Below are 21,041 nucleotides of genomic sequence, written 5' to 3' on the forward strand. Positions count from 1 at the left end.
CTGAGGAACAGCAAAACATAGCCAAATTCCCTGAAAGAACACAGACCTATAGCTATACAGAGTGCTGCTTAAGAAAAAAGCAACAGGCATTATATGGCTGCTTGTGCCCCATATGTTGATTACCATCTACGTAATTTCCTAGCATTACGATGCTATAAAAAGTGGCTAAGAAGAACACATTCTACAATTATGATCAATTACAGTTTTTTATTGTTTAATATACACAAAGCAGCGATCTGACTACATTCATTGAAACCACAAAATGTGTATGGCAGAATCTTCTTTCAGAGGCTGCATCTGTGAACTGCAGCTGCACACCACTCTTGATTTCAAGTGCAGATTTCTCCTGATCAGGGAGAGGGAAGTTGAAAGTTCATAATTAATCAAAAAACCTCAAACATGCATATCAAGCCCAGTCCAAATAACTATCCCCATCCACAGTTTTCTGCACAGATGGATATATACATATTAATAAAGTAACAAAACTAACTAGAAAGCACACCAATTTTATTTTAAAAAAAATCTGGAAAAGGAACACAGTTATAAAATATATAATCTGTTGTACACTGTGGTTTAATATTTCATATAGAATCCCAGAAAAAGTGCTTTAATTGAAAATTCAATGTATTTTGCCGTAATCTTTATGTTAACAGGACTCCTACAAAGGTTCCAGGAAAAAAATACTTATGAAACAGAGAACAAGGGAACATATAAGCCATTACAGAAGATTGGATTAAAATGTACTTACCGAGGCCTCTCAAATATCATACATCTCCATTATGTAGGCTTTAGGCACCAAGCCAATGGTTCCCTTCATTTCTCCTACCCACCAGCCAAATCTATTGTACTCCTAATTGAAAACAATATGCAATATTAACCTTTAGTCTGATATAAATGCAATAGAGTTTTGTATGCAACTCCTTATGGATGCTTTCTCTTATATACAGTTATAATCATTTCAACTGAAAATTAAAACATTATATCTTTTTGTTAGAGGCATTCACAAGCAGAGTTAGGCAAAGACGGAAGGTAAATTTTAAAAAGGCCGGGCATACTCAAGAAAATTTCTTAACTACAGCCACGCTTCTCTATAACACCTACTAAAAATAGCTGACCTCTGCAACCTCTATTCATCATAAACATAAAAACCTTATCTTTGTAACTAAAATCTAATAGCACAATGTTGACATATAAGAATCAACTGGGATTCTTTCAGTACCACAGGCCTAAACTATAAGAAACTTACAATCAACTTATTTAAATACTACTTTGCTCAAATGTGAAGGGAACACTGTATATCTAATACATAATCTTTTTCTACGGACAAAGTCTACTATTGCTTTAGGCTTGCAGAAAATTCTACAGCAGATCTCATATGTCTGACAGATGACTAATGTACTTTTGTTTGAAATTTGTTTAGGCTTAGTGAGATAAATATGAAACAAAATGAATTACAATAGTTTAAAGAAATAATATCTTCCAAAGCAATACCAAGTGAGAGTATTGTGGGATCCAAATTTAATTTTTTTCCTATGAGGTAAATATTTTAAGATCAATCCTAACAGCGGTTCAATAAATTGTAACAGCTGAAATTGCACGTACACGTATACTGAGTTACAAATGAAGCATTATTAAAACAGAGACTCCATTCAAAATTGAATGATTAGTAAGATAGAAATTACTTTGGAACAAACATGGAAAATACAAAATACACAGCTATCTCTGAAGATCAACATCTGCTTCCTGCTACGCTGCTCTTCTGATGAGCAAAGCAAAAGGCTGTAGGATTTTGAATTAATAGTCATACTGAGATGACGCTATAAGCTATTATTTTGACTGTAAAGTTTTTTGGTTATAAATAGTCACGTGGAGCTTAAGGGTTAATGGAGTTTCATTAGAGCCTGAGCTATAATGATTTGCTGCTGGCATATTTGGCCTGGTCTAGAGTTCTCTAGGGTCCTATGAGGTGCTCAGTGTACTCTGCTCTTCCGTGCTTAGCTACGATGAAACCCTATTGATGGCCCACTTTTCATGTGGGTCCAGGCGCCTTTTTTTTTTTTTTGCCTTTTTTTTTTTAAAAAAAAAAACATGTTTGCATGCAGGCCCACACACAGTTTTTTATTTTCTTATTGTGGAAGTCTTAAGTATTTTCTTTCTTCTTTTTACAGTGTGTTGGTGATTTAAAAGATTCTGTCTTACCATTCATAAAATACTACAGTAAGTGTTATTTAAAGAAAATCCACATAAAAAGCAGCAGGAAACTCCTCATTTATTACATGAACACACAGACTAGAAAGCTGCAAAAATAATTCCACCTTCTTCCACCTTCCTCTGCAGAACATAGTGCTGGGATGGGTCTGGGCTGAAAGTCTAGAGGCATCTGAACCCAAACCTCAGTGCAAACTGCTTTCCACAGAAGTTAAGAACTGCTCATAACCTTTCTCATGGAGGAACACATTACACCCCAAATCCGTAAATGCTAAATAAAGCCCTGACACTGAGGTTTATAATGTTCCAGATCAGCCTGTTTAAAAATCTGTGGTTTATCTCACAATACACTGGTTAAATATACAAACTGGATTTCTAGACTGAAGTGGGAAATTGCTGAAAGGAGAGGTACTCATGTATACTACTGGAATCTCAGCAATAAATCTCTCCAAGAAAAAGCAACAAAAGATTTTTAAGCTCTTACATGGAACTCACAGAGTGACTGACAAGAGTGATTAAACAAGTTTTGCTAGACATCAGCCAAAAAAGCAAACAATACATGAAATGAGGGAAGTGGCTTAGTTAAACGGTCATTAAATTGCATATGACAAATGGCATAGAAAAAGCCTGTGGACTACATTATCCACAGAAAATGTTCCACTTAGCAACACTACATGAACTCAGAAATAATGGTTTCTAAAGAAACAATTCAGATACCTCAAACTAGAATTAGGAGCATGCTGCTGTTTTGAAAACTTTCTGGTCTTTGCTACTTGCTAATACACCACTTACTGCTCTCGCATGAAGCTAATTGAGAAGATGAAATGAATGTTGATGTAACAGAATAGTAAACTAATTTAACTGCTACCATTATACCATACAGACAGTATTGCAACACTGAAGCTTTTACTTTACATTACTATTCTTTGCATGGGTCTCAAGAGCAACATGAATCCAAATTAAACTATCTGCAGTCTATAGAAGTCTGAACAAAAATATAATGCAGATACCTGGCTACCATGAATATAAAACTTTAATTTCAGGTTTTAGAATCATTAGATAGCACTCTCTTTTAAAGCGATTAAAGTACAGACATTTCTCTTCGAAATCCTAACCACTCCTTCCTGTCCTCAGTACCACAAATGAGTGCTTACTAGTCAGGCAGATAAGCAGTGCCCATCAGTCCTTTCTTCACATATAAAATCCAAATTGATGTATTGTTTCTATCAACGTTATCGATTATAAACTCCTGCGTAGCAATATAATTTAATTAATACACTGCTGTTGTGAGGTCCATATGTCTATTACAGCTGCTTAAGATGTGAAGAATAAAAGCCTAAAGCCCACACTTGTAGGAAATAATTAAAGTGCAGAAGGATAGGAATACAGTTAAGAGTTTCATATGAATTCTTAAGAGTTGGGAAGCATGGTAATTTTGCAAGGATCAGCTTCAGATCTCAGGTACCACTGAGTTTACCATCTGGTATCCCTCACTGCATTCAGCTCTTAACATCACTGCTAACATAGGCAAGCGACTATACTTCAGAAGGACTGATAAAATAATGAAGAGTCCTTTAATCTACAGGAAACCATTGTAGTCAATTTATAAGAAATATTGCATCCCTTTGTAGGATGTGTAATTATTTTCTATTAATCATGTGCTATAAAGCTACATTATGTGGTTATTCTGTTATCACTAGAAAGAGGCCTGCAGTCAGCTCCTGACAATGTTAGGTAATTACTAACACAAAGCTGCTTTCTCCTTATGTAGAAATGCTATCAAGATCCAGAGGTGCTGTGATGCTCGCTGTATGAAAATAACTCTCCAAAGAAATTCAATAACTGCAAATGAATTGCTCCGAGGCAAATAGAGGGATAGGAGAGGGGGGCAGGGCCAGATCCAGCTGCCCTGCGATGAGGAGAATGCACAAGTGTGCAGCCAGGCCTCTGCCATGTGACTGGGAGCACATTTGCCATACCCGGCCATGCTAGGCAGGGGCGGGGGGAGGAAGGGGCCACCACAACCCCTGGAAGACAAGCACCAGGGCAGTGGAATATATTACGCCAAATAACACGAAACAACCACCTTAACAAATGACCAAATGCTTTTGCAGCTACTTTTACATTTTCACTGTCTGTCATGGAGTGGTTTGGTTTTTTTCCCCCAGCAGAAATTTACTAACCAAAGTGAAGTAATTTCACAGAGCAGCAAGTTACAGGTTATGACTTAATATTTAATGTTCTGGCAAAACACTCTCTGTACAGCGTGCTGTGATAGCAGGAGGAAAAAAAAAATCCCATCAGGGTTTACAGGCTTCTTAAATGCTCTCAACCAAACACACTGTGAGCAGATGCTTCTCCTTGTCCCCATCCCACCAATTTCACTGCACTGATGCACGCGTACCTATGGCTCCATGAGACACTGATCATAAAAGTTTTTGCACTTGGGAAAAACACAAGTAGGTAGAAACACGCCACCTGGTTTTTTACAAGTGTCTTTTAAATCCAAGATTTTTGTACTACACAGAAGAGAATTCTGATGTGCAAGAAGAGAACATTTTAATATGCAATAAGATTTCCAAAACAGTCTCTACCTTTAGAACAGATCCTCTGCATAAATGAGGATCTCCAGATGCTCTGCACCATATTAACATCTACTGACTTCAGCAAAAGTTGAGAACATCTGGTTCTTGGGCAATTAGTCCCTATTGTTCTATACATATGGTATGTTTTTCGTGTTTGTGGGGTGGGTTTTTTATTGGTTTTGTTTTTTAAAAAGAGTTGCTGAAAATCATCATTGTGTTTCAATGCCTTGAAAATAACAATGGACTTGTGTTTAAAAAAAAACCCCACGACTGACATGTGTGAATTCAAGATTTTTCTCTTGCCCTCTTCCAGTGGCATTATAAGTAACATTAACTTACGGACTGAAGATCTGGAAACTTTAAAACTGAAAAGCAAAATGTATCTATAGCCTTGCTTATGGATAAAATAAGTAGTCTCTCCTATGATGCTAAAGATGTGAGGAAGGCAGGGAGATTTTTTTTTTCCCAAATAATATCCTAGAGGACAATTTTGGCCAGATAATATTTTAAAACACCTCTAATTCATCCAGAAGATTCAGACCAGCTAAAAAATTTTAGAACTTCCTTTGGTGTATTTGCTGAATGATACATTATCAAGCAGGGAGCATCGTTAGCACAGAACAGGATTTTCTCTAAAAAGCAGAAAATGACAAATGTTTTAGATAACTGAATGAGACTTCTTCACAGGTAGTAGAGTTGTTTTAAGACAGCAATAAAATGGTCATCTTTAAGAATATAAGCCTGAGATTTATTGTATGGTTGCATTATTAGGTTTTATTTCCTGCAATGACATGAGACAAAATAGACACCAGTTAAAGACTTCCAATATAAATCAGAGTAAGCAGACTGAATTCTGAACAAAAACTGGCTCCAAAAACACTCTAGAGTGACGGAGGGGCCATTTTATTTTCCATTAGTCAGGTAGGTAATTGCTTACATATCATCAGTATGCAAACCAACAGAGCTATAGTTACTTTGCATTAGTCTGTCTTAACTAACCTGCCATTTAAAGGCCTTCACTCTTATGTTTAGCCATGTAGCTATTTGGTTTTTATCTGCAAGGGATATACCTAAACAAGCCAAAAGAAGGAAATGTACAACTTTTCATATTGCATTTTAGTTTGATCAGAAGCATCCCACTGAAGTGAATCTCCCAGTCCTCCCATTTCCCTCACCTTGGCTCACTTTGCCGAGCTGTCAGTCTCAGAGCACTCATGCTACATTTCTTTCAGATGAAATTAAAACGGAAGCTGCAATTGAATGTGCTCCAATCACTAATGTGCTCTCATTCCACAAAACCAGAATAGACCTCTTTGGACACCAAACCCCTTTTAAAACACTTGGTGTGGACACCGGGGCCTCAGCACTAAGTGTTTCATTCTGCAAATCTGCTCCTATTGGTACTCCCTATTTGCTAAGGTAGATATAGGCAGTACAGTCATGGAAAGAGGAATTACTGTTAAATATGGGTCTCAGTATGATCAGTCAAAAAATAGCCTCACAAAAAATCAGTCAGGATTTTAGTATGCCTTTCACATCTTCTTGAAAAAAAAATACTGAATAAATACATTTTATGAAAATTACACAGATAATGTATAAAATGCTCACACTGATAGTGAAACAGCTGCACTGTTAAGTTGTGCTTTATTTCAGAAGCAGTAACCTGAGCTATGGAGATTTCTCTGTCTTTTCACTAAGCAAAAAATGCAGATTGAGATGTGAGAGTTTTAACAGACGTTTGTTGTATTGAAAGAATAAAAATCTGCCACACTGGAAGTGTACAACCACTGAAAAGAGGGTAATCTAGGTAGCAATTTAACACTCTACTTTCTTGGAAAATTCTAGATAAAAGGGTTAAGTCATAGATAAGACTTTTTAAAAAATCATAAATACTAGAGTGAGCAGCATTATATTGCAATGGCATGCATTGAAATAATAACAGATAAGGAGAATTCCAGTTTGAGATATAATTTCTGGTTTCAAGTATTGTTTGAAATTTTAATGCAAACATAAATACAAATGAGATGGGGATTGAGATAGTTTAAAAGTTAAGAAGTGTCAGTAATTCTATTAAGCAGGTGTTTGCTAACGTCTAAGTTAATTTCCATTACTACTTGCATTTGCTGATGAAACTGTGGAATTTCCCAACACAAAACATGCACTTAAAAAAACCAAACTGCAAGCAAATACTGCAAGTGCTGCACTTGCATAAATTGTGCATATCAAACTTAAAAAAAAAAATAATATGGCTACCTCCGCTCACAGTTGTCTTTATTTCTGGAAATTGATTTCTTGAGTAAGAGCTTAAGGAAGATTTATTAAAAGGATTGTTATGTCATGGTTTGTTTCCCCATTTATCATATGGGCTTGAAAGCAAAGGCAGGCCCATAAATGAGCAGGAGTTAAGAGCAATCATCCTTTTAGGAAACAGGATGCCCAAGTATTGCATTTCTAATAGTCAATATTAACTAAGAAGTCAATATTAACTAAGAAATATTATTAATGAGTCCCTCTATCAGTAGAGCTACAAAATGTTTTCTACTGCAGAGTGGAAGAGGGGCATACAATTTTCTCAAAGTTCACATGATTCATAGCATAAGTTACAAAAGCCATTTGAATATTCAGGTATATTATAAATTAAAATTATAATAGTATGAGTTTATCTGTACAGATACATTGATCAATTAATCTGAAAAGTTAACTATTTTTTAAATAAAAAGTTAACAAGTACTATTACAACAGTTCTGTTAATTCTGCTCAGACTGAAAACAGCTTTTGAAGGAAACTCTCAAAGGCAGAAAAAAGTAGGAAAAAAATTTTGGGACTTTTTCTGTAAGAGCCCATAGGACTGCTGCCACACAGAAACCACAATAGACATAAATATTCAGGTAAAAGCTAAAATATTTTTTGAATGCACCTTTAAAACAAGGAAAACATGCTTTTCTACAGTAATTACATGAGTCAGGCATAAGTATCTGTATTATCACGGTATAAGAATGCAAATCATGTTCATTACACTAACATTGAATTTTGAAGCTCAGTTTAAAGCCAATTATGGGGGATTTGTCTTTGCATAATGCTTAGCTATTTTCAGAAGTAAATGTTGCCAAACTGAAATCTTGCTCACTCTTCTAAAAGGCATTCACGTAGAAACTTACATGTAATATATTGCTCCTCTTGCTTTATTGAAATTATATCAATGCCCAAATTTGCTACAGTGGTTCATAATTATTTCTGTTGTACTAATGATCTCATTTCTTGGAAACAAAATAGTCACTTTTCCCCTAATTTCTATAAAGGTATGTGAAAAGCAGGTAAAAATATATCGCTTTGGCTTAACTGTTGCTGGGAGAGACAAATATCTATCTTATCACGTTCGTCAGAGCAAGCCATACCATTTATATTTCATTGTAAAACAAAGAACTATTACATGTTGCACAAATATGCTCAATATTTTGTTAATGCTTCACCCTTCCTACTATAATACTGCTATACCAATACTTACTTCCTTATCAGCAAAATGTGATTTTCAAGAGTAATGTTCATACCTGGCTGACATATGATAGAAAGGCAATAAAGCCATAGCTAGGTTCAAGCTGAAGCTGAATTTATGACACCATTTTGGATCCATACACATCACCTCCTGTCAGTACTTGCATCTCTCATTTTCAACCACTAGATGGTGTGAAAAAATAAAAAAAATGCCAAGGATTCCTGCCGACTGCTGCAAAATCCAAGTATTAATGTAGTGGATTAGGAAATATTTTTTTGAAGAAAAGTCCTGACCCACTTCAGGGGGGATAGGTTCACTTTTCCTTTGGTTATATTTTTACTTACCAGACAAACAGCTCGTAAATGACCAGACCTTGAAACTGAATCAAATGGATGGTTAAGATGGATAATTCTCTGGCACTTTCCCCTCCAAGGACCCTAAATTCAAAGCTGGCAATAGTGGCCAGCACTCATTTTTCTGAAAAAGCTGTAACAATCTTTAAGCGAAACAGGGCTGAATTTTCTGGGCTGCATTTTGGAGTAAAAATAATTTCCAAAGAGAGAGGTTCTATATATCTGCAGCAGCCGTGGACCTGTTTCAAGGACCGATTACGGATTAATCACAACATGACCACAAGACAGTTGATATACAGAGGACAACTTAAGCTACTGTTCTTCTATTCTGGCCCATATTTTAAATTAAATTTCTCACTCTTTTGGGAAAGGAGTAGCAAAGTATTTTTTACCTAGAAGCTGAAGATTAAGATTTTATTAGTCCCCATACTGTACCAGCAGAGCACAACCTACAAAGAGACCAAACTCCTACAGTGGAATCTGTTTGTTCATGGGCTTTTTTTCAGAGAGGGAAAGGGGGAAGAGGTGGTTATTTTAAATTAATACCATTCTTCAGTGCTGTATAACTGAAAGTCTGCCCAATCCAAGAGTGTTATCCCGCCTTTAGTAATGCAATTCAGTTATTAGTTTAAGTGACAATGAAATACCTCAAAAGACATACATGGTCACATTACCATTAGTAATATATCTTCTATATTTTTATATAGGACTATCTTTCTATCCATAAATCTTAAATTTATTTAAGCAGAAGCTGTTACATTTATTATCTGGAAACATTGCAGTTAAAGGTATCACAGATTTAAAGCAATTCTGTCAAAACCGAAGAGTTTGAAACTAAGGCAAACAGATGCCTTTAGCTTTCGTGCACCTACTTGGCCTTTAGCTTTCATGCACCTACTTGTATATTTCAATGACCTACAATATCTCTGGCATTATACTGAATGGCAATTACATCTGAGATATATATTCTATATATATTTTAAGGCATTTTTTTCAATGAGAACTTGAAAAGCTCCGGTTTGGGTGCTTTTTTCCCTAATGTGTGGGAAAAAGAGAAATTTCCTTTGATGAATTGTTCAGAAGTAGACTTCAATGGACCATGAGATATATATTTTAAGAGAGGTTTTGGGGTTTGTTTTTTGGGTTGCAGGGGGTTTTTTTTTGTTTGGTGTGTTTTTAGGGGGGAGGGGATAAGGAAATATAAGAAAATTAGCCAACACTAAAGTAGAATAAAATTTCACGCTTACACTGCTTATCATCACTTCAGATGAGATAAATTATATTTCTCATTTGCTTTGCAAACACGAAAGCAGTAAATTAAAAATTGCCCAAATCTGCCACAGCAACAATTTGGAATCTGAGCTGTCAGAACAATTCCAATATACATACAAAGATGAAAGCACAGCTTGAAAAAACAAAAACATCTTCTGTAGCAAGATGCCCAGAAAGCCAGATCAGCACAGTGAGGAACATAAAACAGGAAACAAAAAGCATAACATACAAGATAATTTTAAATTCCACAAGGTTAACTTTTACCAGCAGAAAGCACATTGTCAGACGAACTATAATCACATTTAAAACATAGCCATGTAACAGGAATTAACTTAAAAGCATGTTTATTTACTTGTTAAATCTTGGCTACCATTTGTTAGCTGATTTAACGGGAGACAAAATAATTAATTGCAGTGAATATCTGATTGCAAACAAAGGATCTGAAAGGGAGTGCCAGTTTCCCCTCGCAGAACTGTGGGAATGTGCCTTTCTGCCATGGCTCTCTTTTTACTACTCTTTAGCTCCAGTGGCAGGCCGTACCTTGCTGAGAATGTAGATAACGTCACCACGTTTAAATGTCAGCTCATCAGGTACATCTCCTGTGCAGTCCCACAAACCTTGATAGAAATTGGCATAATCGGTATTTTTGTCATCTGCAAAGAAAATGGCATCTAATTAAAAAGGGATAAAGATTGAAAGACTAAAGTAACTCTTTAAATCTCTGGATACTACAAAGCAATTTATTAGTGCACATTTCTTACTCTTCTTTGTAGAAAGAGCTTCTTCATACCACAGAAGCAAGCGGAAAACAAGTTTAATGTGCGAGCCCTTCACTGGCAAGTTGTATCCCTTAAAGACATGTAGCCACAGGTTTTCAAAGCATTTTCCAGCTGCAACTTAAAGCAGCTAGTTTTCCTCAACTAATATATTTCCAGCAAGCCGTATTTGTATCTCAACTTGAAACTGATAAAATTGCTAGAATAGAATTAATCTCTGAAAGGAAGCCAAAGTAAGTATTTTGTGATACACTCCCCCATTCAAACAAAACTAAATAACTTCTCTGAGAACCTTTGAGATAATCCTTGATTGTTCCTTCTGAAATATTGGAAAACTTGGAAACTGTTGCTGAAGCTGCATTTTAAAAATATTTGTGTCAGCTCCAGCTTAGGACATTAAGCTCTGGCTAAACATGCAACTACACTACAGTCATAAACTCATCCTTCTAACAGCCTAAGCACAATGGATGTGCTGTGTTCAAGCTGCCATACAGACCATTAACTGATTGATTATTTAGCACTCTTTGCTCTGTAATACGGCAGTAACACAGTAATAAATGCTTTGTCATACACTTGCAATACAGAGTACATCTATTGAAACACAGCGCTTACACACGGTTAAATACACAGGGTGCTTCTGTTACACTGCAAACTATTTCCTGTTTTTAATTCCATGAGAATGGAGTGTGATGAGTTAATGCAAAAAGAATGTAAGCAATACCACTAAGATGACCAGTTACATTATGTATACACTAACCAGACAGAATGTATATGTACTAATAATTTACATCACTGGAAAGCTATCTTCTAATTCTGATAACATAAATATCACTGAACTGGCTGGATCAAGGCTGTCATCTTAGTTTTGTTATATGATCCTTGAACAGCAGGCTTGCTGGTTATTTCAATATATACCAGTTACATTTGCAAGTCGTTAGCACTCTACACCATTATTTACAGTTTACAATTTAATCATGATTGGTTCACTTTATTACTGAAAAATTCCTGCTAAAATATCAAGTATCGAGCTAGAGAAAGTGTCACGCTATAAAGAAATATAGCAGTATTAAACTTATAGTTTTCCCTATTTTGACAAGTACTTAAGATTTTAATTTTAATACTCTGTGTGAGCGAGATTATTTTCTGTGTATCCATTTCAGTCTGTGTTCTGTGCTATCTTGTTTTGATGCCAATACTGTCATAAGGCTAAATATTCACAACCTTGAATTTAAAGCTGCTATGCAAGTTATCCACCATTTAATTCTCCATAAACTGGTGATTAGTAGCTACCACTTGCTATATAGCACTAGGGGGCGTTCTGACTACCAGTGCACAAATTCCTCTGTCATCACACCAGAAGCAGCAATAGATACGTACACAAAAATTCCTGACCATTCAGAAATAATAGATGTAGTTATTGTAAAATGCATAGATAGAATAATGTCAAGAGGAAAGCAGAATCAGTTTGAAATTTTGGCCCTTCCCATTCGTCAGCTCATTATTTATCAATTTAGCATAGCACAAGTATAAACAGTAACACAGGTTAGCCCCTAATTAATTTGTAATAAATATTAAATCAGAATCTCTCCTCAGGCTTTTGATACAGGACTGATCACAGTTCCCAGCTCTATCACACAAAAGACAATGTGAAAAAGCCCACGTGAAAAAAAAAGAAAAAGAAAAAAAACCACCCAAAACTAAAAGAGCTATTTCTGTATATCCCACCTTTCAATTCTTTCAGCAGTTGTCTTATTGATTTGGCTTAAAATACATTAATCAGGGCTTTTACTTTTTCAGAACTGAACTGAAAAAATCTTGACTTTTCACACTGATCTTTATCACTTTGAGGTCTGTTTGTGTGCCTGAAGTAACTCCTGTTAACAGTAATGAGAGTTACATGAGGAGCATCAGCATCAGCAACAGAAGAGAACCCACAGCGGGTGAGATACCTCTCTCTTTAGATGTTCATCATGAGCATTTAATTAAAGCTTAAAGTGGGAAAGCAACTCAACTATTAACACAGCAACACTGGAAAAGATGCATTTTAAAAGAAGCTTACTGCTGCAGTGAAGATGTTGCCCAAAGACTAACCATGGCTCTGTGCCCTCATATGTTAATTTAACATCAGACAGAGTTGTTTAAATCAGAAAGCCACATTTCTCAGAAAGCCATTTACCAGTATACCAGGAGCAAAGAACTTAGAAATAGGGAGAGAGAGTGCCAGTGTAAGTTTGTGAACAACTATGCTGGTCTTTCAAAAAGTGTTACCTTCAAATCGAAATCCCCTCTCATACCCACCAGCACAAGTTTCTCCAAATTCTGTAAGTGCAACTACACACGCACAAAAGCCAATTGTAAATTAAATTCAGAATACATACATGTAAAGGGCAAAATGCTTCATCAAATGAGTGCTTCACAAACACAGAGGTAGAACAAAACAAAACAAAAAAAAGAGCTGCAAACACCTGTGTAAAACACAAGCCCATTCTTTCTTACTTCAGCCTCTTTCAGTTAGAGAGTACCCTACCAAATTTAATTTGACTGCCTCTGAAGAACAGAATAAAACAAAACCAGGAGACTTGGGTAAAGGAATTTGATATTTATATGGTAATGAAATTATGTGGAGCTTCTTAATCACATGTAATACCTGATAACAGCTGGTGGATTTAGCTTCAAGAACTTACATGCTCATTAGAGTTCAAATTCAAAAGGTATTGATTTGCTGGCATTACTCTGTCACAATTACACTTTATTCTTACACACTGTGAAATGTTTTGTGCCTTAAAAATACTATGATGACATAATTGCTAAAATAAGTCTGTTGTATTTTGAAGGCATGGTCACTTAGCCCCAAATATGAATAAGATGGGATTAAAAAAATTAAAATGTGCAGCAGAGGGTAGAAAGCAGTTTCTTCTTAACTGCCCACTGCTTTTAATATTCCCAATTACAAGAAATGGCTCAGCAGGATTTTGGATAGATTGTTTCTTCATTAAATACTCCTTTCATTCCAGGACAGCTATCTGGATGAGCAACTATCCAACAGTTTCCAAAACTCTTCCACAAGGAATTCTTCATGGTTTTCTTCTATAATCTCTGTTTTTCCAGTAACAGTAATATGAACAACAGATATTTTTGTCCAATATACTGATGAAAACACTTTAGAGTTTGACGGATCAAACAGCAATGGCTGCCAGCCTTGCCGATGGTAGACTCAGACTGCTTATTTCCCTGAAAAATACTGGCACCTGACACTACACACTTGAAGAAAGAAAGGTGAAGAGTTAAGGTAAAAAAAAAAAAATCTGACATCTGTATCACTCAAGCATGCACTTCAAATATTGCAGACTGTTTAAAACTAAAGAATGCTCATGGATTACTCAAGGGCGGGGGGGGATTATAAGAATATTATAAAAGCCTCAATAGACAAAATCTGGGAAAATATATTAATTTTAACAACTTTGGTACTTGCCATTTCAGAGCACAAACCTGGCAGAAAACTAAACTGACCAAAACAAAAACAGGAATTACAGCCCCAGTATGGAAATACACTACTTAAACATTAAAACATTAGAATAAATGTGATTGTGCCTGATTTCCACTGATCTTCCATTTTAACATTGGTGACATCTAAGTTAGCAAACCCTACTATGGTAGTGACAGAGCTAGTAGTTGTATTATCTGCTTACACAGTGCTTGTGGAAAGAAGGAACATGCAGGTATGTTTTTCTCTCACCACTGTGGTTCACTGCCCAGTATGTTAAATGGTTTGCCATTCTGATTCATATTCCTTGACTCTTGATCAGATTCTTCAAAAGTTTATAGCATCTGATTTGAAGATGACAAGTCTGGGCTACTTAACAATATTTTAAAGAGGTGAACTTCTGTAAAATTACGGTACTCCCTTTTGGTGATGATGTGCTCAGTATTTACCATACTGAAGGGTTAAAGACGGAGAGACAGGTGAAGTTCATAATTAACACTACCAGAATGACTCCATCTCACACAAGTGATTTAGACTCTCAGTGTTGAGTCTCAGTGCCCAGATGAGACATACCCTATTAAAGAACGCAGTTATTTGTTTGTTCTGAGGATGTCCTAAACTGCAAAGAATGCCCATTACTTACTTGCCCTCTTTCCCACATGCCAGAACAAATATGAAATAATGGCAAAATAACTGTAGTGTATTTATTTGGAATTTACCTCTAATCTAGCCCAATCTGTTCAGTATAATCTTTCTCACTTCCCTTCTCCTGCTGTTCCTTAGTTACTCTAAAATCAAGGTATTTACACTGAGAGAGCACAGAACGTGACACTTAATGAAATATTGATTGTGGAAATGAAAATGGGTGGATAGTGGTAGCAAAAAAAGATCCAGCAAGCCATGTTATACAACTGAAACTCTTCAGTGTTTTGGCATTTTTAAATAATTAGGTCACTAGCAATTGATATAAAGCTATCCAGCAGCAAAAGTCAGCATCAAGACTTATGAAGAACTAAAAAGAACTCAAGTCTGCACACTGATTGAAGCAAAGATAAGTCAGGGCAAGAAAAGAGCAGGAAAAAAATTGGTTTTTGCACTTATCAGGCTGAGCTCTCAGACACTTTGCAGAATATTTTCTGTGAAATTCAGGTTTAGTAAAGCTAGGCAATAAATAAAATCTAAGAACTTATGCGCTGTTTGTGTGGAAAATCATTAAATATCCTTAAGTCAGCTTAGATATTTATGATGTGCTGCCTATCAGAAATACTCATGTCAACTCAGCCCTAAAAGTCAAACAAAATTTTAATGTTAAATAGTTAACTAACTAAGATCAGAAAATTATTGCTTGAAATTAATCTGATATATGATACTGTTATGGTATTTTCAAGAACATTACACAAATACTAGTAAGACTGATAAGGCTGTTCTCATAGGAGTTTAATTTTTTTTTTCGAAATTAAAGTGTTAAGATTTTGATTTCTTAAAAGTAAGACTAATTAGAACTTCAAGAAGTTACATTAGTGAAAAAAAAAATTCTGCTGGCCACTTCATAATTGGATTGACCTCACGCTCCATTATGACAACACGCTCATAATTACAGTAATGTCTAAATGAGTACTAAATATTAAGGCTGTAATGAGTCATATTGTTTGACACATGTTTTTAGCAGAGCACAGTGCTAACAGCATTTGATGACTTGGCTGTTGTTTCCTTTCCAAGAAAAGCAACCCAAAACTTCTCACAGCAACCTGTTCCTGCTTTCCTGTATGGGTCAGGAAATCAGGCCTCTGTTTCCTTTCCACATGTTGCAACAGGAAGAGCACTGCAGAGCTACTTCCTAAAGGAACTCTTCTTGCCCACCCTTTCCTTGACAGCCCTGAAAGAATTATGTGTATTATGTACGGCAGGGGAAGGAGAACCAGATTGCATGTTGGTGCAGGTCACAGTTACAATGCAGCAGATCTCAAAAAGGTGTAATGTCTGATAAGAAGCAAGTCTTCTCTACTTGCTGTGTCAAATCACCAACAGTTTATCTAAAGGTCTGTGCCCTTGAAGCACATATATATCTTGTTTTTAAGCATAACTGGAAATACCTTTCTGTCAAGAAAAGTTGTCTGGCCATGTGACTTTACGTGGTGTTTGCAGTTATTTTTCCAGTCCCAGAGATAATTAGCACAAGGGCAGTTTGCCAAGATGAAGCTGAGAGAATATCCTTCACAGCCTTTCTGGGCATTTGTGTCCTTTTCCAATTTTTATGCTGCTGTCACTGGACTCTGGCATATCTTACCCAATTCATTTGCTTTCTGTGGTAATCATATGCAATGAAGATATGCATGGCCAACATTTAAACAGGCTGCAGATCAATTAGTGGTCTTAAGTTTATCTGATTTTTATCAAAGAAGACAGAGCTTTGGGTCGATTGTCAGAGCCTGTGTCAAGTTGACCTTTTCAGAGACGTCTACATTGCCAGTCCCTTGGGCAACTTGTTGTCCCCTGTTAGTCTCTGAATGGCAGAAGTCTGTTCTGCTCAAGCACAAAGTATACACAGATGTCTATATTACATTCTTATAGATTTGACAGCAACTGCATGTTGTATCTATAAACTGTCCTTTAGCAGTGACACTTCCTCAATGATGATAAGCTAATTTATGCAACTAAATCTCCTTTGTGCAGAAATGAAAGCTAATTGAGTCATTACAAAGTAATTCAGGAAGGAATACCTTGTATAAATTGGCTTACTTTATAAATCCTTCTCAAGTGGTTTTCATGCATCCTAAGTGGTGCTAAGCAGTTTTGCTGCCATCAAATACCCAGATGGAAAAGACAGCTTTACAGAGCTATAAAAACATTATCTTAAAATAGCAAAGGGAAAACACAACAAAGTAACGGTAAAAAGAAAGTACATACACAAAATAAAGAGGAAAGATTTTAATTACCTGAAACAGTGGTAACTTTTTCCTGGCTCAGTTTTCTTGGCACATCTGCCTTTGGAGGAACACGTTCTTCTGCAAAACACATAATAGCAAATGAAACTCTGAAGGAACACCTCAGTTGACAGGAATTACAGCCCATATCAATCTGAAAGCCACATTTCCAGATCGTGAGCTCTGTTTACTATTTTGTATTTGTACAGAAGTTGGAACGTTGTTATTTCTGTGGTTCCCCACTGTCCCCCCATCCAAACACTCCAAGAGCTTTCTTTTACAATCTTGACTGTGAACATCTGTTTCCCTTTTTGCTCAGCTCTGAATGTGGTAATACAGAGCAGCAGTTCTGTTGTTTTTCAGTCATTCTGAGACAATTAGAATGAGGGTCCTATTCTGCCACCTACATTTGTTGCCAGGATAAAGAAAAGGAAACAGAGGATTGAAAAAGTATAACCAGCCCATGCAAGAATTAAGACATTCTTAAGTATGCAGAGAAGGCAGAGGACATCTTGCCTTCAGTACTGTCATACCGACACATTAGCTGGACACCTGCACAATGGAAACATAGCCACTACAGATGCCATGCATTCAGTGCTCCTGCCTACTGCACATGACCACGGCTTTAAGCAAGCCAAACTGTATCAAACAACTTAGTGCAAGTTTAGGAGACAAGAGAAGAGAAAGTCTGGCAGCGATCAGCTCTGAAGCATGTTTTCTGGCTAGCAGGCTTGGAACGCTCCAAAATCCCCACAGGCAATTTTGAAAGATGTGCTCCTTGTCCAGCAGAGACAGGGAATTCTCTCATGCCCACACCCTCACTTAAGTAAATGCACACTCCACTCAGTACAGGGACGTAAGATTTGCTCCTCACATTTCACAGTCAACAATTCTGTTGATGAGGCAAAAAAGGGAGCAAACAATGAGGTTTTTTTAGATGCAGTCTTTCTTTAGGTTCAGAGAGAAGATTTAAACAGATTTATCTTGGCCTTTATAGTATACGAAAACTGACAAAGCTGTTGTACTGAATGAGGAAATAGTACATTGATAAACTCACTTCTTAAACAAGAACTGGACTTTTAATACATTTAAACTATTTGGCTTTGCTATTCATCACATCTTACACAGATACTCATGCTTCTTTTTAAAGGCACACATTTCAGCAAGTAATTTTGAGATTTTATTAATGACAGGCAACACATACAAAACTCTCAGCTTTTAAAATGTTCCTTATTGTGCAACATTTATGTAATTGCCTATCTACTTTGACAAAGAGTGAATTTTATATCAACAGATCAAAGGATTTTTAGCCCTGTAAAAATTTAATCTATCCACAAGATTGTTCCTGCAAACATTAAAGCAGATGTTTAAAGTGCAAGAGTAGACCTGTTGAAATGAGTATGCATAATTGCTGCTAACCTATATACATAGTCCTACAAAAATTACAATTATGTAATAAGATTCACTCTACAAAGGGCTTTGAACTTCTGCCCTACTAAGCCAGCAAGAGGTTTTTGCTGCCTGCCTTTTGACCAGCTAAAAATCTTTTCGAGATGAATATAAACCAGTATTTAAGCCAAGGAAAAAAACCCCAAACAATAGAACAGGGAAAATCTGAAGTTGCAGTACAACACAAAACACTCTAGACTATTTATTGCATTCAGATGTATTCTCCCACGTGGCATAACACTTGTTGCACATTTTCAAGTACACACATTTGTTTATTTTAAGTACTCACAATTGTAGCCTTAATGGCAAAAATACATCCCTATGAGCTGTCAGGAGCACTAGGAGGCACTGTCCTTCTGCGGCTTCCCTACCACTATCACACCACTCACAGGTAGTATTATCCCATTATCAGTCACATTTTCTAGGATTGCTCCTTTTCCCAGAACAACCTCGTTTCATCCAACACACAGAGTATTATACATTGATCAAATAAATGTTGATATGACATGTTACAGAATGTTTGGACCTATATCAATCCATGTGTTGAATGTACCATGGATTTTAACTCCATCACTGTCATGGTTATCAGACTAGCTTAAACTAAGGACTGACTTTAGTAGAGGTTATTTCAACAGAAGTAAAACAGCAGAGGAGATTTGAAGATATTTCTTCATAAGGTACAGTTCAATACATGTAGATTGCATTGTGGTTTCATGGAAAAATTTAGAACATATGCACTTCCTTCCTGAAAAAACTTATTTCCTAAAAGCAAGAGTTAACCAGATCCATATCTGAAGATGAGGAAAAGTCTGAATCAAGGTTCTTTGAATACTGAAAAGGTCCCATATTCAAACAAAGGCTGTCCATATTAGCACAACGGTTTGGATCCCAACAATCCCCTCTTATCACACTTAGTTTTACACTACAGAGTTGCACAGAGAGAACAAACTTTCAGGTGCAATTAGACTGGAAGACGCACTCCAGAAGCACACTGAATGTGGTCCAGCTGCTAAAGGGCATTCAGTCCATGGAACCAGACTAAAGCAACTCCATAGGGGACCTCCTATGAAACATGCACAGTGTTAAGATGAGGTCTCCAGCACAAACTTGTGTTTTATTGAACTGTTGCAAATGGTCCAAACTACTTGCTAATACAATCATGTTCACAGTGGAGCAGATGTAATAGACATGGCTTAGGGTGATAAAAAAGAACCTATGGTTCTTACTAGTGTTTTCTGGTACTATGTTCTGAAGCAGTAACTATGTGCAGGAGATGTCCTGTAAACACAGCAACCTCAGTTACCCCAGAAATTACAGCTATAGTCAGATGCAACATACTAAAGTTTGTGTTGCAACATGGAATAGAGTCAAAAGATGAAATATTAAAATAAAAAATACAGTAGAAATCCTTCTGTATTGTTAAGACACTGTGTAAGAAGAGTCATGCAGATTTTTAACATAATCTGGTACAGTGTTTCCTCTGTATCTCTTCTTCACACCGTCCCTATCCCTGCAGTGAAAAGATATCCTTCTTCATGATCTCACTGTGTCAAAATGGGACTAATCAACACTAATCAAACCAATGAACTCTTTCTAAGTTGTAGGTCCAAAGAACCCTTGAGATACACATTATTTTCCATACCCTGCTGGTACTCAGAGACTCTGATGGCAAACAATCTACAATCTTCTTGTGGTGAACAATGCAACAAGGGACTAACTATATTTGTTAAGGGTTTTTTTTCAGTTATTCCATGAAAGCTACTGAAAATTATTTACTTGCTTAATTTGCAGTCTGAAGAGAAAACAAAGAAAATAATCACTCAATCATAGATGATTCTACCATCCACACAACTTAAAAAGTGAACAATGAATTCTACATTAGCTGAGGGTTTTTTTACATTAATCCATTTTTTTCTTCCAATTTCTTTTTCTTAAAGGGAGAGGTGGAAAAAACTAGACCACTTAGGTATAAAATGGATAAGAGTTTGGCTTGAACAGTGCATTCCTTCAATGGAATGTGGTGTCTCCACAATAAATATGCATAAACTTAGGAGTTTACTTACACATTACTTCACCATATTTTTGTATTAGACTCTAATTTAATGCCATTATTAATTGGTATTCTACTGTCTTCTAGCCTCTGGTACAGACATTGTCATTGCACAATACTAGTTTATACCTTGGTTAATCCCAGTTTGTGGATTAATATATTCTATTCAACACTTTTAATAACAGTAAACAGAAACAGCTCAGGTATGCAGCAAAATCCACCAAATCATACAGATGGTTATACAGTTTTCATTGTGTGGTTTCCATAGCAATCATGTTGCAAATCTGGAAGCTTCTTGCAAATAAGCAGCTTGTATTTACATGCCTCTTGGCTGCAGTGTGGAGCTCTATAACATGTGAAGCTGTTATTCCAATCACATATTGTTAGAAAAATGATTGGAAGATGTTTTGATCAATTCAGATAAAAACTACTGCAGTGAACTGATTT

At 36.2% G+C, this 21,041-nt stretch overlaps 1 protein-coding gene across 1 annotated transcript in view; it reads right to left on the reverse strand.

Annotated features, from left to right (window-relative positions):
• Positions 1-757: 757 nt before the first annotated feature.
• Positions 758-21,041, reverse strand: part of SKAP2 (src kinase associated phosphoprotein 2) — a gene marked incomplete at its 5' end in the record, with an annotated part of 47,638 nt that continues 27,354 nt past the window's right edge. The window contains 3 exons of the mRNA XM_010183015.1: positions 758-850; positions 10,452-10,564; positions 17,108-17,176. Coding sequence (XP_010181317.1) covers positions 758-850; positions 10,452-10,564; positions 17,108-17,176 — 275 coding nt within the window. The remainder of the gene's footprint in view (positions 851-10,451; positions 10,565-17,107; positions 17,177-21,041) is intronic.

Source organism: Mesitornis unicolor, unplaced genomic scaffold (assembly GCF_000695765.1).
Source record: "Mesitornis unicolor isolate BGI_N332 unplaced genomic scaffold, ASM69576v1 scaffold36940, whole genome shotgun sequence".
Lineage (NCBI taxonomy): Eukaryota > Metazoa > Chordata > Aves > Mesitornithiformes > Mesitornithidae > Mesitornis > Mesitornis unicolor.